Here is a 27,132-nt window from a genome sequence, read left to right as displayed (position 1 = left end):
GTACTTGTTATTATGGTGATGTGAATCTTGAGAGTTTGTTGCACCTCTCATACTATTGACAAAATTTGAAAAAACACCCTTCATTTTATTCCCACTTTTTCTTTTTTTAGTTGATAAAGCATCACCAGAACTTGAAGATGAAGTTTTTGAATGGAATGGAGAACTTGCAGACCTTATACCCGAACCATTATTGGCATTTTTATGATGATTTATAGTTGATTGTGACAATACGGGAACCGTTGTAGTGACAGGGTTTGAAGTTGATCTTTCTTGTGGGATTTTAGGTGTAGTGAAATTTGGAGTGGGTATTGATGAAGAATCTGAAGAATGATCTGAAGCTTTTGCAACATAACTATTATTTTTAGAGCCAAAAGAACTTGAAGTGTTATTCCCTGTTTGAGGCTGTTGAACATCTTCTTCTTGGATCGTTAAATCACCAATTTCTTCAGATAAATTAGTTGTACTTGAGCCTAAGCTTGAGATATTAATATTTGAAGATGCAGCAATTGGTTTTTCAAATTGTTCAAATTTTTCATTATCAAAATTTTCAGAATATTTTGAAGATGGTGGTAATCTTTCAGTTGATGAGCCAATGAAATCATCAATGATTTTATTTTCAAAATTTGAACCAGGATCTGTTGAAACAAATGAAGATGTAGTTAAAGTTGGGTTTTGTATTTTTAGATCATGTGTTAATAACTCTTGTGAACTAACATTATGAGAAGATGATTGTATAATTGGTTTTTCTGTCTCCATTTCTTCAGATCTTAAGCTACTTGTTTCAATTGGATCAGTTTCCTCTTTTTTCGTTGTAGTTTCGGTAGATTCAACTTTTGAAGATCTTTGAAGTGGTTCTATTTGAACAGGTTGTTGCAATCCAGTTTCTTTTGCTTCACTAGGTACTTCCAAGTTTGCCAATTCTTTCTTTAAATCGGGTATTTGATCATCTTGTCCTAAAGTGTTTGAACCTTCTTCACCTATTTCGTCATCTGTTGATTTCAATTCAGGCGATTTATTATTAACTTGTCTTGTTGTTGGGGTTCCTTTTTGGAAAGTAGTTGCAGTAGCAGTATTCACCACACCAACAGTTATATCATCATTTGTATTTGAATTGTTAGGAAGAGATTCATAACTTTGAGCCGAATTTGTTGAATTTGTTGAGTCAGTAGACATTGTTGAGACTCTTTTGAAAAAAATTGGTTCATCAAGAGAATTTATCAATTCATTAACTCTTTGATTTGTATTATTTGAAGGTTTTCCTGGATCTAAAGTTTTGCTGTTATTTGAATCATTAGCTTCGTCGTCGTTGTTATCATTATCCTGTTGTGATAAACCTTCTTCATTTGGATCTTTTAAAGAGTTATCAGCACTTGTCAAAGCATTAACGTGCAATGTTCCTGGATAACGTGGTAAAGAACCTGGAGAAGTTTGATTATCTAGTGTTCTTGAAACCCTTGGAGTTGTGAGATGATTCGATGAAGTATCCTTCAATAGCAATGAGGATTTCTTTGAGTGTAATTCATGATCTATAGATTTATTATCTTGACTTGTGCTTGAAAAAGTACTATGGAATGAAGTATCCACAGTGGATGTTTCATCAGACATCTTTAAGAATGATATTGTATGAATTGACCCAGTTGTTAGATAATGAGAAAGCCATAAACAAGTGATTCAAGATGTACTCTGACTTTGTATTATGATGGAATAATGGCGTTTTAAATGAGTGAGAGTGTATGAGCTGTACCGAATATATCTTTGGATAATGTTAACACGATGTTTTAAATCAAATGTCAATGACTTGGCCCAGTGTCAGCAGTGAGTGTGATGGATAAATAAAAGTGGCACTTTCTAGCAGCAACAGCAGACAATTGAACAGCACCTTAGAACAGCAACAGCCAGTACGATCCTCCTATTGTTGACGTTGTTGACGATTCTTTTTGGCGTGTGTCTCGCTTCAACAGAGAATTTGAGGATGTTTTTACCGCGAAAAAAACAGGGGCGTTACCCGGTAATGATATAATATATTACATAATACACACTCTTATTTTTCTGACACGTGAAACTGTCATTTCCCAATATTTTTTTTGCTGATTGTCCAATATCACAATCACAAATCACAATTGAATTGATTATTCCATGCTCAAATGAGTCTTCAAACCAGTGATATGCTGTCTATAGCCTTAGTTAGACTTTCGCTCAGTAATTGGCACTGAGCGTCTCCAGCAGTGATTATCGTGTGCAAAGATTCCTATTGAGGATTTTATACCTGATACGGGCGCTTTGCTTTAGCCCATATACACTTTTGTCTGGGACGACGTACTCTGTCAGCACTTTCCGTCTGAAGAATCCAGAGACGCTACCTCAATCCAACTTGATCTATTTTGAAACACAAGTAGTCAGTGGATCGTTTAGCATTGAAAATATCTATTTACAGGCAGTATATGTTGATGATTGACTCACCATTCACTCTGATAGATGAATATTCAACTCTTGTTCAACAAATTCACTGTAGTTGCACGAGATGGGTTACAAGCTTACTCACTCAGTCAGTGGTTTAATATTGAACCCTCATTAAGTATCAGCTACTACTAGTAATGTAATACGGATTACCCTCATTAGAGAGAAATGGTGAAAATATTAATATCACATAAAGAAAACTATCTTTTGCAGAAGAATAACCAATACGTATAGTTGAAATTCCTTCAATTGTTTTTTGTTTTTAGATTGAAAGTGTTCAACGTTTATGATTGCGTGGCGCATGCTTTGAAATGTGAAGTTCGATGGTCAATAACAATTATTTACTTCGGTTGACAGGTACAGTTTAAAAGTCACTGCAGTTCTCTCACTTGAAAACTAGTTCAACTTGCAAAAACCACTATATATTAATTGTATTCATTTTTGAACAAGAAATGATCAATTAACAATTAACAGTGTTTTTTGAGAAGATGAATGTATAACGTCTAGGGTAGTCAAATTCACTCTTCATTCATCTTCAACTTTAAAGTCATCATTATTTTCAATTACCACATGTCTCATGAATATTTCCAAGGTTATTATGCACATATGTATGAATATTGAGTTAATATTAATAAATGATGGTTTTACTTCTTTTTTGAACAAACCTTTACAAGATGTAGATATAAACACTATTCATCCAACGTTCATTAATCAACTTCTTTCGAATAGCAATTAGAAGAAGAGAAAAAAAGCCTTGAAATCACTTGAAAACTAAAAGATCATGACATTAACAAAGGAATTTAAATAGAAGTACAGTTTGAAGTATTCTATCCTACATTGTATAATAGTCTGGAAAAATGAGTTTGTATTCTGAAAACAATTGATATGGATTTAAGGTGAAATCAAACCACAATATCAAAAGTCTCGTGAATGTTATTGAAAGGTAGATGCATTGACCAATTGAAACGGCGCGCAGCTAAAGAATCCAAGTTATTGAATAAAACCTCAACATGCAACAGCTTTTCATTGGCCATACGAATAGCGCTGAGCTCAACAGAAGCTAAATTTATAGCTTACATAGAGCGACTATATACCCTGTGAAACATATTATCAGACCAAACACCGGACTCATATCCTCGTCTGCAAAAACGCAGACCACGTAATTGAGGTGAATTGAAGTAATCCAAATTGGTTCAAGTAAAGTTCTTACTCGTTAGTGAATATTGCACGGGTTACTAGTGGACATTCCCAACGACGAGGTTATCGTCTCTCCATGTGGTTGACTCTTTGATCAGTGTGATTTCTACTTCTCCCAAAGATCAATTTCAGATTCAACAAATAACACAGCAGCCAGGGCACAAACCATCCGTGGGCAGATCTATTCTAATTCCAGATGGGAAAAATATAAAAGGATCCAAGATCCAAGTAATTGTAGTAATTGTACTATGTCCAGTGAAAACATGGTTGATTGACTTGCGTCCGTAAATGTGTGTGTCTTTTTGTCTTGTAGCATTATGAATCGGATCTAGGTTGATTTTAGGTGAAGTGCCAAAAACCTCGTATAGGAATAGTGAATCTACGGGAGGTGCTCTAATGTATTCACATATGCTAATGTTTCCAACTAGATCTATTTTTGAAACACAAAATAGTCTATAGTGTATATGTCTAGAGACATCAACAATCAATAGTGGCTTGATTCTTGATATTGGGTGATGCTTTATAGGTTATATCCTCATTCAATTATTAATATACACTGTTGTACATTTTGACAATTGATCGTTACGTGTAGAAGAATTTACTTGGTGGAATTTCAAAATAATTCAAATGATATAGCAAGCGTGTTGGATTTGATGCTTGCTCTGAATCTATGTAACCTGCAATCTGCAAGCACCATTTTTTAATGGAGTTGATAATTATTCAATTGATCAAATCATCATCATATTACATATCTACAACTAGTTAAAGAGATAAGAACTAATTTTCATTCAGATAGTAGCTATTCACTACCCATTCTTCTACAATTTAGTCATATTCAACCATGATTTGATCGCAACAACTTCAAAAAATTATTCAAAGAGAACACCACTCTAAAAAATTAGTTTAAATCTCATGAAAGTAAAAATGCCCCAGCACCTTCATTAACAGCCTTCATTAAACGTTCTTCTAAAATGTCTGAGCTTGAATAATTTGGTAATTTTAAATAATTGGCACATGTCATAACACTTGGTAAATAATTATCTGGTTTTAAATCTCCTTCACTATGCTTCAAAACAACTGTAAATACCGGTTTCAAATTCTTAAATCCTCCAATTGGTAATCTTGGTGATCCTGTTAGAAATTGTAAAAATAGTCTGCGTTCTTGTTTGGAAAATTTAGTCATTAATGTAATCAAATTTTGAACCGATGGTGAATCAACTGTATAACCATGATCTGCATGAATAGCTGAAATTAATGTTTCATAACTCCAATCTTCATTGGCATTACCTAATAATTCAACCAATTCATTTGGTGAAAATATCAACATTGATGAATATGGGAAAACTTCTGAAAACCCTTTAATAAAACTTTCAACTTGTTTTTCAACACCTAAACCAATTGTGAAATCAACAACTTTTGAAATATAATCATCAACATTATTAGAATCAACATTGATATCTGAACCATTTTCAATTAATTCAATTGATGGGAACCCTGGTAATGTAAAATTAATTTCTAAACCTTCAACTAAATCTTTATTTTTTTGTAAATAAATTAATGAATTGTATAACCCTTCATCAACAAGTTTTAAAACTTCTAAATCCTTGATAATTGGTTCTTTATTGATAATGGATTGTGCAATTTGAAAAAACACCTTGTTAAAATAAAAATCAACAATTCTATTATCTAATAAAGCTCTAGCAACAAATTTACCCAAATATTTAAAACTTGATAATCTCTCCTTACCATCAGAAACAATTGGAGATGGGAATAATCCATTTTTATTATTAACATAATCATCACCATCAATTTCATCATGTTGTCTCCAAATTCCTAAACTTTTTTGACAATATAATTTTGAAACTAATGCATAAAATTCTAATGTTGGACCTAATCCAGTACCAACCTCATTTGTAAATTCAACCTCCAATATACTTGGATGTGAACCCAGCTTATCTAAAACTTTAAAAGAACTTTGCAACAGTTGATTTCTTGGAACACGAACTTTTTGTCTTGTTGGTCTACCTAAAGGTGGTTGACTACCGTTCCCATTATTGTTATTACCATTATTATCATTCTCTGCATTATTTTGATCTTGATTTGCTCTAGCTGTCCATAATTGAATTAATCTTGAATAACCAAATGAAGTTGATTGTAAGAAAAAAATTCTTGTATCTAATGGGAATAAAAATGGAAACTTTCTAGTGATATTGATAGCCCAACTTGGTAATATTCCACTTGCAACAATTAAAGGTTCTTCCAATTGTCTATTCAATTTGGCTGTAAGTTTGAAATTCAAAAATGATTTAGAAGTTGAATCATCAAAATCATGTAAAATCTTTAATAAACTTAAAATGCTCAATGTTACTGGATGTTTTAAATTCTCCACATCTTCATCATCTTCATCTTCATCCTCACCAGCGTTTAAGCCAGGATATCTATCATCAAAATCTGCAACTGGTGCAACACCTTCAACTTTACGAAATTTAATTTCATGAGTTTCAAACCAAAATCTAGATGAATCAAAATTTGGATTTTTAGCTTGAGAATTTTTAAACAGTGCACCATAAATTGTTGAATCATATGGAATAACTTCATCATCAATTAAAAATTCAATATGCCAATCAGATCTTCTTCTATTTTCATCTCTATTATTTGAATTTCTTTGACGAAAGAAGAATGGTGTTTCAACACGTCTTTTCAAAAAAGAATTTATATTATTAAAAGATGCAATTGCATGAACCAGAATAATGAAAGCACTCATTCCTTCAAATTGTTCATCATTTGGATCTTCAGCAATCAGCTTAACTTTAATTTGTTTACCTAAAGAAGCAGCTCTATTTTCACCAGTTTTCAAGCCACAACTTAAAATCTCAAATGATTCCGATCTTGTTAAAGCCTCTTGTAATTTTTTAATTAATAATTCAAAAGCTTCATGATTGAAAACATCTAAAAATGAATTTCTGCAAATGGATTTTTGATCACCAGTTACATCATTCGAAAATAATGATGATAAGATTTCGATAAAGCCTGAACTAATTAATTCAAAACTTGAAATTGTTGAATCTGTTTTTTCATCACCTAATGCCTTTTTGAAATTATTCCAAATTTGAACCCAATCATTATAATTATAACTATCAATTTGTTCAGTATCTTTTAAAACAGCACTAATTTCATCCAATAATCTTAGATGTTCCAATTTAGAAGAACCTGAGGCTTTTTTAGATAAATACTCTTGTTCAATATCAGATGCATATTTTGTTAAATGTTTAATGATTTGTGGCGTTGTTAAATTTTTGAAAATTGCTTGATCTGACACGTTAAATAATTGTCTATTGTTGAATTCTTCATCTTCATCCTCTTCATCCTCTTCCTCATCATAAACACCTTCATCCACTTCACTTGATGGATAACTATTTCTTTGTTCTTCATCTTGTTGTTGAGTATCTTCCTCCATGGTTTCGTCATCATCATCTTTTTTAACAGTTTTTTCGTCAACTCTTAGGATTTCCAACAATGAAGAAGTATCAGCGATTAAACCTTCTCTTTCAAATTCTAGAAGATATTTTTCAGGATCTTTTTCAGCCAATAATTGAGTTAGGATTAATGAACCTAATAAAACCATATAAGGTTTTTGATCTTTTTTCTCTTGACGAATTATACTTTTATTTTGAATGACAATTGAAGCTAATAAATTAACAACTTGTGAATGATTGCCCAATTTAGTCAAATCATCTAATGAAGAAACAATTCTGATTAATGAAATCATAACACGACGACGAATATCAAAAATAACAGTTGATGAATAAATATTGATTAATAATTGGAAAATTTCATTAATGAAAATTTCATAAAAAGATTGAATTGATGAATAATTTTTTTCAACAAATTGAATAGTGAGGATTGAATTTTTTTCAGATGGTAACAAATTAATAATTAAATCCAATATAGATATAATTAAATCTTTTGGTGCAGCCATTAAAGCCTCTATTGAAACTGAATCATCTTGATTATTTGATTTTTTGTATTTTGATAATGAAGATTTAAAACAATCACCAATTTTCCCACCTTTTAAAATCAGGATTGATAATTCATCATTTCTTGCACAGATTGATAAAGTGTTTATTAATCTTAAATTTGTTGTGATATTTGTATCAGGATTTGAAATCACAGAAATCATCTTATTTAATAAATCTGTATTGATTAATTTTGTTAATAAATTAGGACTTGATCTAAAATTCTTAATAATTCTTGAAATGGCCAACCATGAATTATTTAAAGCTTGAGAATCTGAAAATTCAACAACAATTCTTTGTAAAATTGGGAAGATTTCCTCCACAATTTCAAATTCAGATTCTTTAATATATTTAACAGAATTTGCAGTGATGTTAATAGCTTTTCTTTGAGCATGAATGGTGAAAAAATCCAAATATTGTAAACAAGATAACAGACAATTTCTTCTAAAGATTTGAGTTCCAGAAATCTTGGAAATGATCTCCAAAGTTTGTAAACTTTGTTCAGCTAAATCAATATAACTAATTTCCAATAATTTTGATTGTAGAGCTTCAATTGCACCAGCATGGACTGCACTATGAACATAATCATTATTAATTTCCAAGAAATTATATAAACATCTGCAAGCAACCAATTGCAATTCCAATTGGTCCATGAAAAAGGGATCAGTTAAAACATCAACTAAACCATGAGCTAAATCATGAGCAGGTAAACCTCGTTCAGCAACTAATCCATTCATCATCAATAAACGTTCACTCAATTCATTTAAAGTTTCCAGAACTAAATAAGGATCATCACGTCTTTTCAACCCATCAATTAATCCACTTATACGTAATCCAGATCCTCCTGCACCTCCAGCACCAAACCCTCCAAACAGACCCATAGCTTCCGGAAACATACGAGACATATTTTCAGCTAAAGAGTTGGCAGCATTTGAGCGGGCTTCACCTCTTGGATTGTCATTAGATTCATTACTTCTTTGTAATCTATTTGCAAATGAACGGAAGGCACCTTGTAGTAACTCATTCTCCAGATCACCTTCCTCTTCATCTTCATCCGAGTGATCATAGTCATCCTCATGGTCTTCATTTGCTCTGTGGATTGATCTCATCATGTCTTCACTTTGAGAATCATCTTCATCTTCATCATTATCATCTGTATCATTATGGTCATCATCATCATCTTCATCTTCAATGTGGTGGTCATTATCATTATTTTCATGGGTATTGTTCTCCAGTTGTTCCAATTCTCTTTGTGATTCTGAGAATCTTCTATATTGTTCACTCAGTCTAACCAGACTAGCATCTTCATCTTCTTCCTCGTCCTCGTCCTCTTCAACTTGATGATGTTCAATATCTTGGTCACTTTGATGGTTTTCAGCATTGTCTTCATTTCCATCAGCCATAACCATGTCATTGTCCAGATCACAAGACTCAGCAGCAGCAGGACCTTGAGATCTGGTCTTTCTCTTGTCCACTGGAGAGCCAGTTTCTTTTCTTCTAGCCATGGTTTCTCGTTTGTAGATTCCTGATCAAAATAGATGGTAAAAAGATGATTCTTTTTCTTGAGGGGAGTATAATTGGTCCAGTGATAGATAACCAGGTTCTCTCTTGTTGATTCTATCCAATACACAATACACAATGGTCTCAAGTAACGTGGTTTTTCTTGTAGAGTTGAATCAAATTGGTGGCGTCTTTTTTGAATTTGTTTTTGAAAGGAGATCAAATGAAAATGAAAATGAGAATTAAATGGGAAATTTTGTATGGGAAAATCCGAAAACAGGAGAATAAAAAGATGAATTCATATAAATTTGATTAACTAAATGATTAATGAATAATAGAATGAATTTATCATATTTTAATACCTTTTTCATACTTAAAATCAATTCTATAACCCATTTTATCCCCGTCCAAATCAGGAAACGGTTACGCAGCCTCTGGCCGCGATGGCCTTTAAAAAAATTTGTATAAAGAAAATTTTATAAAGTCTCTTTCCCAATAAAACAAGTACAAATTACACATACAAAAATGCCTAGATCAAAACGTTCTAAACTGGTGACTTTAGCTCAGACCGATAAAAAGGGAAAGCAAAACAAAGAAAGAATCTTTGACGAGATCAGAGAGGCTCTTGATCAATATAGATATGTTTGGTTATTCTATCTTGATGATGTTAGAACTCCAGTTTTACAAGATATAAGATCTGATTGGATTGGGTCCAAATTAATCTTGGGGAAACGTCGTGTCTTGGAAAAAGCCCTTGGTGATACTAAAGAAGAAGAATATAAAGAAAATTTACACAAGTTTTCCAAATTGGCAAATGGTGTGAGTGGGTTATTATTTACAAATGAAGATGTTGAAACTGTTGCTTCTTATTTCACTGCATATTCTAAACAAGATTATTGTCGTGCTAAATCCAAATCACCAATTGATTTCACTATACCTGAAGGTGTCATTTATTCAAGAGGTGGACAAATACCTGAAGATGAAGATGTTGCAATGTCTCATTCATTAGAGGAAACTTTTAGAAATAAATTCAAAATCCCAACAAAGATCAAAGCTGGTAAAATCACAATAAGTGAACCATATCATGTTGTTTCAAAAGGTGAAGTTTTAGATGTTCGTCAAGCTTTAATTTTGAAACAATTTGGTATTGCAGCATCTGAATTTAAAGTTAAGGCAAAGGCATATTATGATAATGAATCATCAGAAATCAAAATTGTTAACATCAACATAGATGAGGAATAGACCAAGTTGGTTTCCCTATTTTGTATACTAGTTAAATCCATTTTTTGTAAGTTGATAAATCTGTAGTTGTATTAAAACCTAGAATGACTTTATTATTCAATTTTGTTAATTTTGATAGGATTAAATTTTCTGATGGTAATTCCCAAATAGCAATGGATTCATCATTATGATTCACTTGTTTCATACTCAGATAAACCATTAGTTTTTGTAATGAATCAATATGAATTAGATCAATTAATTCAACATTTTTCAAATATTGAACACTTGATCTTTGGAAATTAGAAGGAATTGATAACTCTTGATCGATATTTAGGATGATTAGGGTAGTTTTAGTAGCTTTCCACACTAAATGATCAATAAACTGATCAAATTGACCAATAAAGAGCTCCATAATCAGAGGTTAATCCAACTATTTAAAATTCAAATATTCAATAGAAATCGAATATATAGAAACGATTTTAAGGGTAACTTTCGCGAATTCTACTTTTTTTTTTTTGGTTTTCGCCTGGACATGAAAAAATTCGACATTTTAACGACAATTGCAAAGACATAAATAAAGAAATTAAAGATTAAACGTTGGTTGAGAATGCTGAGTCGAGGTTTAGTTAGGGGCATTGCTGGTCGTGGATTGAGACTTAACAGCACCATCACAGCGACAAGCACAACTACTACAACTACTTCAAGTGCAGAACCAGTCACTGAATCGTTAGTTGAATCTATACCAATTGATTCAAAAGAATTGAAAACTTTAGAACGTCAACTTATAGAAATCCTATTCAACGAACCTGCCACAAATGAATTAAATGCCAGTTTACAACAAAATGCCACTTTGAAGCAAGAATTGTCTAGTTTTTTCAAAGAATTTGCATATAAAACAATTTTAGAACCTAAAAAGAAAATTATTCAAAAAGGTCCAAATAAAAAATTCCCATTTTTAATACCATCTAAAAAATCAGAACCTTATACATCACAAGAATTACATCTACGTCGTGAATTTTTCAATTCATCAAACTCTAAATTAGGTTCAAATTTAACAGATGTTTATATACCTCATCATGAAGTCTTCTATCCTAAATCAATCAAGAATGTATCAATATCTAAATTATTAGCAGCAGGTGCCCATTTAGGACATTCCACCTCATTATTTAGACCATCTACTCAACCTTATATCTTGGGTTCATATAAAGGTATTCATATTATTGATTTAGAACAAACTTTATCATATTTAAGAACTGCATCCAAGGTTGTGGAGGGAGTTGCAGAACGTGGAGGTATAATATTATTCATTGGTACTAGAGAAAATTTACAACGTCCTTTGGAATTGGCAGCTGAACGTTGTGGAGGTTATTATGTTGCAACAAGATGGGTCCCTGGTACTATAACAAATTGTACAGAAATTTCAAGTTGGGATCGTCAAGAAGTTGATTTTGAAGGTGTTGCCACAGGGAGAGTCTTGAATGCAGATGAAGTTAAAGGTTTAGTTAAACCTGATTTAGTTGTTATTTTAAACCCAGTGGAGAATAGAGTTGCGGTTAGGGAATGTATACAATCAAGAATCCCAACTATTGGGATCATTGATACTGATAGTGAACCAAGTTTAGTTAGTTATCCTATTCCTGCAAATGATGATTCTGTTAGATGTTTAACTTTATTGGTTGGTGTTTTATCAAAAGCTGGTGAAACTGGTAGATTGAAAAGATTTAAAAAGATTCAAGATTATAAATTAAAAAATCAAGAATTGATTGAACAAATAAAGAAGGATGAAGCTGAAAAGCAAGCAAGTTTGTAAATAGAATAATAAATAAATATATATAGCTTACAAGGAGATAATTTTGTAGTTATTAATTATTAGGTTTTCCTCATCTAGTTTTGCACGGAATATCATGTGTTGTTATTGTATTGTCACCTTCTACTTTTCCCTCTATTTCTCCTTCTTTTCATCCTCTTCACTTTCATCATCACTTCTATCATCTTGAGCAACACCTCCAAATACAAATCTATACAAGATTCTCAAGATTAAAAATAACCAATAAAGGTTGACCAATTGCAAAGCACCAATTAAAACAAAGACAATTGGTAATGAGATCCAACATTTATATTGTTGAGTTGCAAAATTCAATTTAAAATCACCCACAGTTCTAAATTCAGTTAAAACTGACCATAAGATTTTCAAATTGATATAATGACGTAAATATATCCAAACACCAACAAATAAAACAAACCAAGGACCAACTAATGGAGAATCCAAATAGTTTAAATCTTTTGAAACGGCTAAAAAGAAATCTGAAACATCCATTGTGATATAAACAGCTAATCCCATTTTAGTGAAATGGAAAACATAAGATAACCAAATTAAACTCATTGTAACAATATGATGCAATACCAATTCTTTAAAATCTTTTCTTGGTTTTTCAACTTGAAGAATTAATATAACAGATTGTTGAGCCCAAAATGCACCTTGACCTAAATAAAACAATTTATAAAGATAATCATTTGTTAAATCTGGATAAGTTGCATACATAGTATCTGTTCTAAATAACCATAAGTCTGTTTGAGACATGACATAAAGACCAAATGGACCAGAGATTCCATAATAAATAACAGAATAGGATTGTTCCATAAAACGTTTAACTTTTTGAGGTTTTTTAACACCAACGATTTTAGCAAATGGACGTAATATAACCTCCATACAAAATTCTCTGAAAAAAGTGAAAAAAATCATGTAGAATGAAATAAATGCTAAATCTTTTGGACCTTTACCATATTGATTTGTATCACCAACTTGATATGAAATTGATACAAACATATGCAAGAAATTAGACTCGGTGTAATTGCCAGAAGTGAAATAAGCAGCATAAACGATAGACATGACGATGAAGGGCAATAACCAAGTATGACGATAGTTCAATTCAGTAAAGCCAATTTTAATCTTGGTCAATATTTCCAAATCGGTTTTAGACGATTTTGACAATTCATCAATTCTAGAGTCTGAGGCTGTTCTTTCATGGGAGGTTCTCGAGGTGGAGAATGAACGCACTCTGGTGTCACCCAGGTCGATCTTACCGACTGAAGAAGTTCTGTGACGGGACATCTTTGGAGTAATATTGGTGTTTTCCAATGGTGTTTAGCAGTATAAAAGAATTGAAATTAAAAAGTTCTCCTATTTGAAAACAAACACAGAACGCATTCGCGAAGCTGAAAAGGCTGTGAAATTGAAATAGCATTGAGATGGTATTGAATAGATGAATTGTAGGTTAGATTTAATTGGATTAGATTCTATTCTATTCTATCATATTCTATTCTATTCTATTCCATTACACCATGCCCAAGGACTACCAAGCACAACTGCAAAAGACAATCGGTGAGTATTAATCGAATTAATCCTTAATCAAGGGATCCTAACAATCCAAAAGACAAGGCCACAGACCCTCTTTTACTATCAGACAACTGGCAGCTCATCTTGGACGTGTGTGACAAGGTGGACCAGGAGCCTGAGCAAGGGTCAAGGCTAGTTGTCCAGGCCATTGAGCTGAAACTGGGCCAAAGGGATGCCAATGTCCAATTGAGAACCCTGTCTCTATTAACTTCAATAGCTGAGAATTGTGGTTCAAGAGTTAAACAAGAAATCGCATCAAAGCATTTCACTTCTGTGTTATTAAACAAATTGAAAGACCCTATGGTTCATAAAGAAATCAAGATCAAAATCGTTCAAGTGATTACTCAATTATCAGAATCATTCCAAAATGATTCATCTTTAAAACCTATTCAAGATGCTTACCACCAGGTTAAATCCTCATATTCTCAATTCTTCCCTCCGGATAAACCTCAAAAATTCACATTGGATAGCGATCGATTAAAAGAAGAGGAGGATTTGAAAGCTGCTATTGCTTTATCCTTAGCTGAAAATAATCAAGCTTCAATTCCAACAAGTCAAGAAATTCAACAACAACAACAACAAGTACAACAACCAACTACTCAACAAACTAATGAAACTCCATCTTTCTCAAGAGTCCGTGCTCTTTATGATTCTTTTAGTCAAGACCCTGCTGATTTACATTTCCGTAAAGGTGATATCATCACTGTTTTGGATCGTGTTTATAAAGATTGGGGGAAAGGTTCATTAAGAGGTTCAATTGGATTATTCCCTTTCAACTATGTTACTCCATTGTATGATCCAACTCCACAAGAATTGATTAAAGAATCTGAAATGGAATCTAAAATTTTATCACAATCAAGACAAGTTGAGAAATTATTAACTTTATTAACAAATAATAATGTTGAATTGATTCAAAATGATGAATTTCAAAAACTATATCAAGAGATTGTATTGATTAAACCTGAATTGGGTGGATTAATTGAGAAATATAGAGTTAGAAGAGATGAATTATTAGATTTACATGGGAAATTAAAAGATGCCACAGTGAAATATGAAGAATTGACTGATCCATTGAAACAACAACAATTGAGAGCTCATCAGCAACCACCTCCTCCATTAAATTTCCAATATCAACAACCTCAACCTTCTTTATATCAACAAAGAATGTCAACTGGACCAGCTCAGTTCCAACAACCACCTTTACAACAATCAGTAACAGGACAGCCTTTACAACAGCCTTTACAATACAACTACCAACAACAACAACCACAACAACCTCCATCTACAACATTCCCAAATCCTAATGTCAATCCATTATATCAAAGACAATCTTTCACTGGATCTGATCAACTAAACTCACCGGTTCAACCACCACAACAGCCACACTCTACCGAAAGACCATATCCTAACTATTGAACCAACCGTTTCCTCCATTTTCTCTATATAACTATAACTATTTACTATTTAGTTTTACGTATTTAATTGAAATTAACGTACTTATGTAAATTACATAAGCGATTACGTACACCTTTTTCGCGAATTGTGTTTTTATGTTGAATTTCTCCTTAAACAATTACATTTACAATTAATGATAACCAAAAGGAATTTGTCAATTGTTGTGAGAAAGGTTCAAATCATGTCTTCTGTGGATAAAATTATTTCTGATATCATCAAGGACACTCCAGTGGGGGAGGTGAGTATATTTGAAATAAGTATTTAATGATCAATTAATCTAATATATTCCATAGTTACCAAAAGTTATTGAAGATTTAAAACTTATAATTGATAAAAACATTAATCATGAATTATCAATTGCTATAAAAGAATACAATTTAACAAATTTCACAAGTATTGATGTTGAGAACAATCCAATAATTATTTCAAAATATAACCAAGATGATGATGAATTTTTCATTGATTCCAAAAATGGTGTTAAATTTAAAGTTGATCATTTACTTTTAAAACCTCAAGAAATTACTAAAATTGAACAATCCATTTCAAAATATGATTCAGAATTATCAAAATATGTTATTGATCAATATAATCAAGGTGAATATTTAATCAATAATGATGTCATTTTAATAAAAGGTCATAAAACAAGTTCTTTGAATTATTGGACAGGTTCATGGAGATCAAAATATGATTTACAAACAGGGAAAGGTGAAATTAATATAGATGTTCATTATTATGAAGATGGGAATGTTCGTTTACAAACTTTACAAAATGTGGAGATTGATATTTCATCACCAATATCAAGTATTAAACAAGTGGAGACCAAGATCCAATTATCATTAAATAAACAGTTTGCAAATTTGAATGAGGCTGTTTTCAAACAATTAAGAAGACAATTACCAGTTACAAGATCCAAAATAAATTGGGGTAAAGCTATAGGGAATTATAAATTAGGTAAATTAACTTCTTCATCATCATCATCTTCTTAAACTATCTTATATATAGTATATAATATGAAAAATATAATCAATGTAATTCCAACATATTTCCATATTGAATTCCCACTTTTCAAAGATCTTGATAAATTTTGTGAAGTTGATTTAATTGAAGTTGATAATGTAGCAAATTGTGATTCTAATGTTTCCAAGATTGTAGAGTTTTGTGCCTGTGTTTGAATATCTGTATTTATATTACGGAATATTGATAATTTATTTGCTAAATCATCAAATCTTGCATTATTCTAATTCATGAGGTTAATATAAGAAGGATCATATTCATTGTCTTGATTTCTACTTACATCTTGTTCCACTTGAGAATAACGTGACATTGGGAAATAAGATTGATCTGAATAAATGAGATCACAGAATAGAATGAAAATTATGTGGGTTCAAATGATGTGGTTAAGTGTTACTCAATTGTTATGTATTTTAAATTGTCATGTTTTTTGGATGTAGATAAAAAACATCAGGGCTACAAACCATTAATATCAACGAAAATACTGGAAACAGAGAAGAACGTCAAAATGAAGTTGAAGGTGTTTATAGAAATTGTTATTAAAATGATTATGGTTTAGCATAATGAAATGTATTCATTTCAGTGAAATTATACTTGTTTTAATGGTAATTTACCCCCTTAAACTACACTCAGGTCTACATAAATTTCCAAATATTGAAACTTCATCTATTTATAAACTAGTTAGTATTCTAAACAACATTAAAATTAATATATTCCCTTTCAAATTCTAATTAATATAGCTCAGAGTAGATCTTGGTGTATAAAGTTTTGAATCTTCATTAAATATTCAAGTAAGGCGACTGTTTTTCATCCCGATATATTAAAAAAGAATTGAGGTTATTCAATCACTTACAAACTAATGATATTTCAGTTAGTCAAATAAATTCCTTCATACTTCCCATTCCAAAACCATGTCAATTGTATTCGATATCAGACTTAATAAATTGGTCGCATGCTACCACTGGCCCATAATGAAACTAGGCGTGTTTCGAGTCACAATGGCACTAGATCGCAAATTATATCATCATTAAACCATAAGAAGAAGAATATTTTATGAACGATTGCAATTGAGTTGGTTCTTTTCTAAAGTTACTCACTTTAAATTTATATTTGATCTTTATTCCTAAATGTTGTTGTAGAAAAGAATTAAAAATGTTTAAACTGAAAAAAAAGTTTTATGTTTTCAGTAGGGTTTTGCGATTTGCCAACCATGTGACTTTCAATCAGGGCTACGTGATTTTTTTCTCCCCTGTTCTCTGTTTTACCCTCATCGACAAACTACCTGCGTAACTCCCAGCACTCATCCCTTCCCAGCCCAAGCCGAAGAAAAATCCCACCTCCCGCCTAGCTCCGCCCCTGGCCGCACGGACAGCTTCCCTTCAGCTGGACAACAAAAAAAAACGCAGTCACAGGGTAACCCACTCACCAGAGGTTTTGGAATTTTCACAATTATTTCACCAAAATCTATAATCAATCCATCAATCTCTATATACCCATTTCATAAAAGGATATACCATTACACACAACGAAATGTCTACTGAAACATCCGTCAAAGCTAGTAACTGGAGATTGGTCGAAGTTGGCCGTGTTGTCTTAGTTAACAAAGGTCAATACGCTGGTAAATTAGCCACTATTGTTGAAATCATTGATCACAAAAGAGTAAGATAGAACCAAAGTTGGAGAGAATAGGAATATGGATATGAAATAGAGGGAAACGTAAAAGAGAGAGAAATGTAAAGGGAATAACAAATGAATATGAGTTAAAGAGAAATGATCTATGTCCAAAAAAGAATAAAGTCCTAGTCAATCAATATGTCAAAAACCTATAATGAATTCAAGATTTAAATAACTGTCCAAGACTAATGGAAACCACTGATGAATACTATCAAACTACAAACTAATCCATATTCCTTCATCTCTCCACTTCAAACATGCAATTTTTAAACAGATTTACTAACATTTTATTTCTTTTAGGCTTTAGTTGATGGTCCAACCACTGGTGTTCCACGTCAATCAATCTCTTTAGGTCATGTTGTTTTAACTCCATTATCATACTCATTACCAAGAGGTTCAAGAACTTCAACCGTTGCTAAAAAATTCGAAGCTGCCGGTGTTGAATCAAAATGGTCATCATCATCATGGGCTAAAAAAATTGCTCAAAGAGAAAGACGTCGTGCTTTAACTGATTTTGAAAGATTCCAAGTTTTAGTTTTGAAAAAACAAAAAGGATATGCTGTTAAAAAAGCTGTTTCAAAAGCTTAAATAAATTTCATATTTTTTCAAAAAAAAACAGATAAAATTAAAGAGAGTTAATGGTGTGTAATAAATTTTTTGTTATTATAGGGTACGTTTCATTTTAATCTTTTATGAAGTAAAAAAAACAAATTATTGAAATTGTAGACAAAGTTATACAAATACGAATACGATACAATTATTAATCATTAGCAAATTCGTTAAAAATTATATAGCACATATTCATAATATCTTTCTGATCAATTAGTTTGACGTTTCAACTTTTGTTGTAAATAACTAATCAGTAAATTAACATCAACTCTGGTTTCTGGTCTTTCATCAAAAATCTTGTTAACTAAATCTAATTCATGAGGATTCAATCTTGATAAAAATTCAAATGATGGAACTGTAGCTGTAGTTGTACTAGTATTTGGTGGTGTATTCAATGATGATGCACTTTTCGAATCTCTATTAACATCAATTTTTTCAATCAGTTCTTGTTTAACAACAAATACAATAAATAATCTTGGTGTTGAACTTTTATCTGTTTTGTTCAAAACATTTTCGAAAAATCTTGGAACATGATCATCTTTTGTAGCTATTAAATAAGAATCTTTAATGAAACTTGATCTAAATTTAACAACTCCAACTTTTAATCTTGAATAAAAATAATGGAATAATTTATTGAAATTTTTATCATTTGATTCATTATTTTCCAATTCTAATAATATTAATTTTCTTGAATCTGAAATTTTTCTAATATAATCATCAGCTTTACGTAAATCTAAACGACCTTGAATTTCTAATGGTAAATCATGATCAATTAAAATCTCTGAAATTTTATTATAATCTTTGAATTTTAAATTTGTTTTGGATAATTTAACAACACTGTAAAAATTTGTAACATCAACGAAAACTGTTTGACCTGACCAAATTGGGGTTTCATAATTAAATGAATTGGATTCATCTTGTTGTTGTTTAACTTCTTTTTCAGTTTCACCCAAGATTTGTAAAATTGCATCATCATCTTGTAATGAATGTGAACGATCTCTCGAATAAGTTTCTTGTGTCCCATCCCCATTATCATCTTTATCAAATGAATTATCAAATTCATCATCTTCATCATTATTATTACCATTATTATTATAAATTGATGATTCTTTTCTTTCATTAATAACTGTGTTTTTAGATTTTGTAAATTTTTTCTCATCATTATCAATATTCATACCAACATTAAAATCATATTGAGTTTGTGCATTAGAATCATCTTTTTCTAATAAAATATCACCTTTATGAGTACGTCTGATATTTGAAACAGTTGGAGCTTCTAAAGTGGCTAAAGTCATTGATTCTTTAATAGCTTCTTCTTTTTCTTTACGTAAATCAGGATTTAATAATTCTTGTACTGGCATTCGAACTAATTTATCAAATGGTAACACTTTATTAATAATTGATAATCTTAATTTTGAATTTTTAACATCAATAACATTTGAATAAATTCTTGCACTTGCTTCTTTATAAGCTGGTGTTAATTTTAAAGTCTCTGGATCATGGTAAACTTTATACAATTCATCCTCTAATTTAGTTGCCCATTTCAATGATAATGATTCAATAGTATTTTCATCATCATTTTCATCCTTCAGATTAACATTTGATCCAGGTAATAATTTTAAAAACATTGTTTGAAATCTTCTCTTAACAGCATCTTTAGTTTTAGCATCAATTTCTCTAGCTTTTGATTCAGCAGCGTTAATCTCACTAATACTTTGACGGCCTCTATGTTTTGGTGATTTTGATTTCTTCTTGCGTTCATAATCATCGTCATCATCATCTTCATTATTATGATCAGTTGATTTAGATCTTGATCGTTTTCTTTGTTTTCTTTCAGATTTAACTTTGAATTCAGCATCATCAGCAGAAAAGTCTTTATCGTCATCATCAACTTTATCATTATCTTTAAATTCGTCATCTTCTTCTTCATCTTCATCTTTCCCATTACTAGAGTTTCTGCGAGATTTCTTCTTAATCTTCTTGATAGTCTTTGGTTTTGGTTTTATAGTAGAAGGGTCTATTTTAAAAGACAGGTTCTTATAAGATTCATTAGCAGGATCACAGACATTACACTTATATTCGTCAGGAATAACTTTGGACTGTTTACCCAGTATACACTCGGTGTGTTGCCATGTTTGACAATTGTCACATTGGATCATGTCCCTGTCGTCTTGTTCCTCGTCATAGTTGTCATCTGTGGTACCGCAAACCAGGCATTGTACAGCGCCATCCTCATCTTCTTCATCACCAACTTCTTCATCACCACTACTGTTTCTTCTAGCCTTCTTTGACTTCTTTGCAATCAATTCTTCATACTTGATCTGCTCACTCAGCCTCGTGTTTGTACCTTTGTTGGCCCTTGAAGAGCGACGTATCTCAGCCATAGCGCTCCGTTTAATAACCGCCACCACACAATTAATTGATAATTTGTTGTTGTTGTAGTTTCTAAAAGATAGTGATCATATTTTTTTTCTTTCTTACAATGAACTGGAAATACGAGGGTAAATTTTATGGTCATGTGACTATAAAATTAACCTCGGAATGTATGACTGTCACTTTGGCAGTGTCATTATCCTATAAACAGAAATACGAGGGTATATTGATCACATGACCATATTTCTCAGTACCCCGGTTCTCGGCCGTCTCGGTACGAATTTGCGTCCCGCAACGAGTTTCTTTTTTTTTATTTTTTTTGGCAGGCGACGTTAAAATTTAAAATGAATTCTTCTCCTTTTCCAAAATCTAAACAAACCTGAACAATAACCAACAACAGCAACAAAAACACTATAGCAACATTACCAAAAAACCAAAGAGTACTATCAATAGTTAGTCGCTCAGATATCCAATAGCATCTTCTGAAAAGAACCAGAGAAATCTCTGGTGAAAAAACCCCTAAAACCACCCTTTTTACAACAGAAAACCATCCTCAACAACCGCCATCCAATCATTATTATAACTATCTGAAATCATTATTATAACTATTTGAAATCACTATAAGCATACCATAATCAAACACACTAATGGCACAACTGTTTCAGAAATACTTTCTAAGTGAAAGACCCACTGGGGTAGTTATTGCAGATATTGATTTAAATTTTAATCCTAAAGTTTCAATTGAAAGATTAAAATCTCATCAATTTACTAGAAATGAAGTTATTCATTTTGGAACATTAATTTTTTTCTTTTCAATTGCATTCTTCATAAATCCTGTTAATGTTTTTTTAAAATTAATGGTTGTTTCATTATTAATAACGGTTTTATTAATTCCATTCACTTCACAATTTTTCCTTAATGCATTACCAATATTGGCTTGGTTAGCCTTTTTCTTTACATCAACAGGGATTCCTCCAAGTTATAGACCTCCAATTTCAGTTAAAGTTTTACCAGCTGTGGAGACTATTCTTTATGGTGATAATTTAAGTCAATTGTTGGCAACTTCAACTTCATCATTTTTAGATATTTTAGCTTGGTTACCTTATGGTATAATTCATTTCAGTTTACCATTTGTTGTTGCCGGATTAATTTTCCTTTGGGGTCCACCAACTGCTTTAAGATCATTTGCATTTGCATTTGGTTATATGAATTTAATTGGTGTTGTTATTCAAATTGTTTTCCCTGCTGCACCACCTTGGTATAAAATTTTACATGGATTAGACCCTGCAAATTATTCAATGTTGGGATCACCAGGTGGATTAGCAAGAATCGATACTTTATTACATTTGGATCTATATACAACAAATTTTAGTAAAAATTCACCAGTTGTGTTTGGAGCTTTCCCTTCATTACATTCAGGATCTGCTACAATGGATGCATTATTTTTAAGTTGGTTGTTCCCAAAATTTACACCATTATTTGTTGTTTATATCACATGGTTATGGTGGTCAACAATGTATTTAACACATCATTATTTTATTGATTTAATGGCTGGATCTTTTCTGTCATTTGTCGTTTTCCAATATACTAAATATAAACATTTACCAATTAATGATATGAATGCTAAAAATCGTTGGTCATATTCTCAAATCATTAAACCAAATATTTATGCAATGGATCCATTATCATTAGCACCAGAAGTTGATATTGAAAATCAAATTTCTTATTCATCACAAAGAGCTGTTAATAATGTTGAATTAAATGTTATTTCAAGACATAGTTCTGGTACATCCGTGGTTCAAGGACCAAATGCTATATATAATGATTCAGATTCAACATCTTCACCTGCATTATCAGTATTTGAAACAGATGATGTTCCAAGATCTTTTTCAAGAGCTTCAAATAATTCAAATACTTCAATTGAAAGTCAATTTGATATGTCAATTCCAATCATGCCTCCAAATTCTTCATCATCAAAATCAAGAATGGATTGATTTAATTGATGATGATGTTTTTTCTTCTTTTGCATCTTCTTTATATGAACATATAAATCACTACATCTTTTAATGTCTTAATTTTTAATATAATGTCAATACTAATATAATAATAATTTTAATGGGTTGAAATAAAAAATGTAGTTAAAAGCGACAAGGAAGAGTAGTCTTATGTATAAATTCAATACAACTACATTTGTTGATGATTGTACTACATAAAAAACAGTACAAAATTAAGAGTCATTATATTCATCTAGAGCACATGATAAATTCATCATGATATGTACATCTAGGACACTATACTCTGTGTAATCAATCTCCTATTACAGCACAAACTTCTTAGATCTTGATTAATCAATCTAAAGCACATTCATGGAATAAGAGAAGACACTAAATTAGGCAATGTGAAAGCCCTGCAAAAAGTAGCTACCCATTTTGAAACTATGTAAAGAAAACACAGCTATCATATATAACACAGTTATCAAGCTGAACATTATGCTAACAAATTAATAATTTCCCTTATTTAATTTCCATGTTTTAAAAGAATGTAAACGTAATTTGATCCTTTTTTTTTCCCATCCGAAATCGTGAAAATTTGGAACAATACAGGTCTGAGAAAAGTATCAAGTTCAGCTGGTTGACTAAGATCAGAATGGCTGGTACAATAAATGGAGATATTGTGAGCATGGTATTTAAGGTCATATTAAAACAGTGGTGATGGCTGTTTGATTACCATTTTTTCTTAAATGACAAAGAGTTAGAAGGGGCTTTAAAGAGATATTGTTGTATTGTATAAGTTAAATTAGTTCTCACGTCTACTACAAGGATTCAAAAATGCAGAGATTTATATTCAACCCCATGTGATCATTGGGTAACAATCTGTGGTCGAAGTACTCTTAGTTTCAATCATTAATCATCACAGAACAGTACTAAATTAACAGTATGACTCTATTGATTTCATAATTTTGATCTCTATCTCACTATACTTGTCCATGAGCGTAAATGACAATGACAAAAGAATTTACAGCTATCAAATTTTTAGCTATATGTAGTTCACAAAATCACACGAAAGGCTTCTCAATGACGGTATGAAGACAAAAGGAAAAGATCCAGAAAAGTATTCTTTTCAGGGGAAATTTGACCATTAAATAGACTATTTAGACTAGATTATATAATACAATATCTATTACGTAACACCAGAAAGTGATGGTATAATGTTGAAATGTTAGTTATTGGAATATTGTTATGAGTCCATATGTTTGATATCTCTCTATGCCAATGAGAATTGAATCAGTATTTCCATGGAGTTCAACAGTGTACAATTTTGGATTCAATGAACCTACAACAATATATTAAAACAAAATAATGTATTTATTCAATCATATATGGTGGTTAAACCAGCAATTAGATCTTAGAAAACACCCACTAGACTTTCTCAATGAATTGGGAATACTCAGAATATACTTAGCATAATTGTAAAATTAATGCGTATACCATAAAGCATCCCAACATCAAGATAAATGAAATACTCAATCAACCAATTATTAACATTAACGATTTAATTTTAATAAAAGAACCAATTTTCTTAAACATTGACAGGTTACCTAACCCATAACGCTGAAACGATGGTCGCTTTAGAAGTGTTTATGCTTATAATGGATACAAAACCATAAAGAGCAACATGCTGAAATAAAATTAGAAAAGCGAAAGAAAGACTATTCGCGAACTCACAGTAACCCAGATTTTAAAGTACAATAATGATGACCAGTATTGAGATTTGAAGAGCTCAATTGTATTCCACAATATCAGTGAAATACATCAAAAACATTATACTTCAAGGCCCTATTTGGTTGAATGCTACAAAAATTATTTTGAAACTATTCAATCTATTTCAATATTAAATGAAAAAACATGTAATTATCATACCCTATGCAGTAGCATTAAATTCACCTTCATCCAATTTTGTCAATTTTAAAGGTTTACCAGTAACTCTAAAATAAATATCTTTAACATCTTCTGTAACACTTTCAAAATGTGATGTTGCATCATAAGATTTTGAAATGAAAACTCCATCTTTTGAACCATCTTGAATTGGTTCAAAAATTTCAGAAATACCCATAAAAGTATATTCAAAATTTTTAATATTTAATAATTTGAAAGCTGATTGGATTTGTAAATGAGGTGGTTGATCACCTTCAATGATTGTGGAAACAATTGCAACATTTTTACCTGGTGGGGCAACTTTATGCTCTGATCCAATTAATGCAATATAAATATCATTATTTCTATTAGCTTCTTTACCAGTAATAATGATTTGACCTGAATTTTCACCACTTTTCAAAGGTGATTGATCTAAAATTGAAATTGTTCTAATTAATTTCTCATTTTTTTTAACTTTATCAGGGAAATAAGTTGGATCTGCAATTATAACTTTAGATTTTGCAGTTTGTAATTCACCATCTAATTCAACTTTAACACCTTCAACTTTACCATCATCATCATATAAGACTTCTTTTATAGGTGTACCCAACATAAATGTACCTCCATAAATTGCACTTAATCTACTAAAACCTTGAGGTAATTCACCTAATCCATATAATGGATATAAATAAGGAGATTTACCAAATCTTGCCACTGATTGAACATATAAAATAATTCTTTCAACCGCTGGACGTGCAGGTTCATTCAAATATGAATCATTATCATAAAGTGCCATTGCATGTCCAATGAAATTCTTGGTACCTTCTTCCAATCCAAATTTATTATAAACAGTATCAGTACTATCAACATCTAAGTTTAAACCTTTATGAGTGGAAGGTTCATCTTCTTTATATTGTGCAACCCATTGTAAGAAATTTTTCAATCTTCTTTTTTCAAATAATCCAATTAATGATGAACTTATAGCTTCATATTCAGTTGCTGGAACTTTTGAAATTTTATTATAACGATAAACATTAGAACCATCAATTTGTTTGAATTCAACATATCTTGTAACATTTGTATGAACCAAAATGTTTGTTAATTCACCATTGGCCATTAAAAATTTTGGAATTAAATCAATACACCAATCTCTTGAACGGCCTAAGGATTCATCAGGGGTTTTACCTGGTTTAAATTTTTCATAAAGCTGAGCAAAGAGTCAGTATAAGTAAGTAAAGAAAAGATCAGAATCACTCACTTGTTGAAGGTTCAATGAAGCAGATTCACTTGAATTTGTTAATATTAATCCAAAGAAAATAAACACCATCTAAACTCACCCTCCATAATAATCTTGACGATCAATATGTAACACTTTTTTACCTTCAACTGATAACAAACCAGAAAGAACACATTCAGTCAACCCTTTCTCAATTGTTAGAACAAATCATTCCCATCACACTTTGCAATCCTGTCACTCACCAGTTCCTATTCAAAGCATTTGTTAGTATGATCCTCAATTGGAACACCATTGTTATTCCCCATACATACCTAGCACAATAACGTCGTATTCTTCATCCATCTTTTGATAATATCCACACTTCAATTGAAATTGTCTTGTTGTTTGTTTTTGTTGTTGTCGATGAGCTTTCTCCTTATCGAACAGCAAAATAAAAAAAACGCCATCAACAAAAACTTTTCGGTAGGCACACTCTATGGGAATTTGAATAATCAGGTGAAAACATGGGTTTTATGGGAAATTGAGATATTAGTTATTGAATCAGAGAGTTAAGTATTTATTTAATACTAATAGGGTTTTTTTGGATTAAAATATACCCATTATTGAATATTTAATGGCTTTTGAAAACCCTCAAAATAGCTTCATTTTAGTATGTGATTATGTAATCAATATTAGACTTTAAAGTGATTTAACTTGACGATAAAAGCAGTAAACGAGTGTTGAAAATATGCTAAATGGAATAAAAATATCTGAATTATTTTACTATAAAGTCATATTTGATTTTTAAGATAATTTTTTTGATTTGATCTCTTTCATCGAATTTCAGATTTGGAAATAGTGAGAATATTGAAGCTTTAATTTTTTTTTAAGTTGTAATTATATTTTTGAATACGTTGAGATTCATCCAATTAATATTCAATTTCTATTGAAATATCACCATATAAGCATATATTAAACCTTTCAAGATGATTAGATCCCACGTCGTTGGGCTAGGTTGTTTGTAATATAACTAGAGCTACGGCCGTACGCGCCCGCTGGATATTCGCGAAATATATTCCTCATGAACTTCTT

At 31.2% G+C, this 27,132-nt stretch overlaps 12 protein-coding genes across 12 annotated transcripts; 6 read left to right on the top strand and 6 right to left on the bottom strand.

Annotated features, from left to right (window-relative positions):
- Positions 1 to 209: 209 nt before the first annotated feature.
- WICANDRAFT_101755 (uncharacterized protein) lies at positions 210 to 1,897 on the bottom strand (the record flags this gene model as incomplete). The annotated part of the gene is made up of 2 exons (XM_019180333.1): positions 378 to 1,897; positions 210 to 352 (listed from the first exon to the last, which is right to left on the bottom strand). Exons 1-2 carry the CDS (start codon positions 1,603 to 1,605, stop codon positions 210 to 212), a joined length of 1,371 nt encoding a protein of 456 aa, XP_019036594.1. The 5' UTR covers positions 1,606 to 1,897.
- Positions 1,898 to 4,564: 2,667 nt separating this feature from the next.
- UFD4 (putative ubiquitin-protein ligase UFD4) lies at positions 4,565 to 9,175 on the bottom strand (the record flags this gene model as incomplete). Its single annotated transcript, XM_019183795.1, has 1 exon — positions 4,565 to 9,175. The coding sequence occupies one exon, from the start codon at positions 9,173 to 9,175 to the stop codon at positions 4,565 to 4,567; it is 4,611 nt and encodes a 1,536-aa protein (XP_019036593.1).
- A 520-nt stretch (positions 9,176 to 9,695) lies between these two features.
- On the top strand, positions 9,696 to 10,412 carry MRT4 (ribosome assembly factor MRT4; the record flags this gene model as incomplete). The annotated part of the gene is made up of 1 exon (XM_019185112.1): positions 9,696 to 10,412. One exon carries the CDS (start codon positions 9,696 to 9,698, stop codon positions 10,410 to 10,412), a length of 717 nt encoding a protein of 238 aa, XP_019036592.1.
- Positions 10,413 to 10,443: 31 nt separating this feature from the next.
- On the bottom strand, positions 10,444 to 10,803 carry WICANDRAFT_64738 (uncharacterized protein; the record flags this gene model as incomplete). Its single annotated transcript, XM_019183794.1, has 1 exon — positions 10,444 to 10,803. One exon carries the CDS (start codon positions 10,801 to 10,803, stop codon positions 10,444 to 10,446), a length of 360 nt encoding a protein of 119 aa, XP_019036591.1.
- A 531-nt stretch (positions 10,804 to 11,334) lies between these two features.
- Positions 11,335 to 12,132, top strand: MRP4 (mitochondrial 37S ribosomal protein uS2m; the record flags this gene model as incomplete). Its single annotated transcript, XM_019180765.1, has 1 exon — positions 11,335 to 12,132. A coding segment is annotated over one exon (798 nt), but the record flags the coding sequence as incomplete, so codon positions are not given.
- Positions 12,133 to 12,333: 201 nt separating this feature from the next.
- WICANDRAFT_34955 (TLC domain-containing protein) lies at positions 12,334 to 13,503 on the bottom strand (the record flags this gene model as incomplete). The annotated part of the gene is made up of 1 exon (XM_019182255.1): positions 12,334 to 13,503. The coding sequence occupies one exon, from the start codon at positions 13,501 to 13,503 to the stop codon at positions 12,334 to 12,336; it is 1,170 nt and encodes a 389-aa protein (XP_019036589.1).
- Positions 13,504 to 13,720: 217 nt separating this feature from the next.
- On the top strand, positions 13,721 to 15,204 carry HSE1 (ESCRT-0 subunit protein HSE1; the record flags this gene model as incomplete). The annotated part of the gene is made up of 2 exons (XM_019186525.1): positions 13,721 to 13,773; positions 13,826 to 15,204. The coding sequence occupies exons 1-2, from the start codon at positions 13,734 to 13,736 to the stop codon at positions 15,202 to 15,204; spliced, it is 1,419 nt and encodes a 472-aa protein (XP_019036588.1). The 5' UTR covers positions 13,721 to 13,733.
- Positions 15,205 to 15,424: 220 nt separating this feature from the next.
- CAP1 (Cap1p) lies at positions 15,425 to 16,282 on the top strand (the record flags this gene model as incomplete). The annotated part of the gene is made up of 2 exons (XM_019184209.1): positions 15,425 to 15,481; positions 15,537 to 16,282. The coding sequence occupies 2 exons, from the start codon at positions 15,425 to 15,427 to the stop codon at positions 16,227 to 16,229; spliced, it is 750 nt and encodes a 249-aa protein (XP_019036587.1). The 3' UTR covers positions 16,230 to 16,282.
- A 1,502-nt stretch (positions 16,283 to 17,784) lies between these two features.
- Positions 17,785 to 18,516, top strand: RPL14A (60S ribosomal protein eL14; the record flags this gene model as incomplete). The annotated part of the gene is made up of 2 exons (XM_019185912.1): positions 17,785 to 17,913; positions 18,229 to 18,516. The coding sequence occupies 2 exons, from the start codon at positions 17,785 to 17,787 to the stop codon at positions 18,514 to 18,516; spliced, it is 417 nt and encodes a 138-aa protein (XP_019036586.1).
- A 230-nt stretch (positions 18,517 to 18,746) lies between these two features.
- Positions 18,747 to 20,921, bottom strand: BYE1 (Bye1p; the record flags this gene model as incomplete). The annotated part of the gene is made up of 1 exon (XM_019183793.1): positions 18,747 to 20,921. The coding sequence occupies one exon, from the start codon at positions 20,919 to 20,921 to the stop codon at positions 18,747 to 18,749; it is 2,175 nt and encodes a 724-aa protein (XP_019036585.1).
- A 636-nt stretch (positions 20,922 to 21,557) lies between these two features.
- On the top strand, positions 21,558 to 22,904 carry AUR1 (inositol phosphorylceramide synthase; the record flags this gene model as incomplete). Its single annotated transcript, XM_019182292.1, has 1 exon — positions 21,558 to 22,904. The coding sequence occupies one exon, from the start codon at positions 21,558 to 21,560 to the stop codon at positions 22,902 to 22,904; it is 1,347 nt and encodes a 448-aa protein (XP_019036584.1).
- Positions 22,905 to 24,758: 1,854 nt separating this feature from the next.
- Positions 24,759 to 26,403, bottom strand: GDI1 (Gdi1p; the record flags this gene model as incomplete). Its single annotated transcript, XM_019180486.1, has 5 exons — positions 24,759 to 26,031; positions 26,083 to 26,110; positions 26,162 to 26,246; positions 26,304 to 26,309; positions 26,373 to 26,403. The coding sequence occupies 5 exons, from the start codon at positions 26,401 to 26,403 to the stop codon at positions 24,832 to 24,834; spliced, it is 1,350 nt and encodes a 449-aa protein (XP_019036583.1). The 3' UTR covers positions 24,759 to 24,831.
- Positions 26,404 to 27,132: the final 729 nt, after the last annotated feature.

Source organism: Wickerhamomyces anomalus (assembly GCF_001661255.1).
Source record: "Wickerhamomyces anomalus NRRL Y-366-8 unplaced genomic scaffold WICANscaffold_6, whole genome shotgun sequence".
In the NCBI taxonomy this organism is placed as follows: domain Eukaryota; kingdom Fungi; phylum Ascomycota; class Saccharomycetes; order Phaffomycetales; family Wickerhamomycetaceae; genus Hansenula; species Hansenula anomala.
The sequence above is the reverse complement of the archived record's forward strand: the minus strand, read 5'-3'. Positions and strand labels throughout refer to the sequence as shown.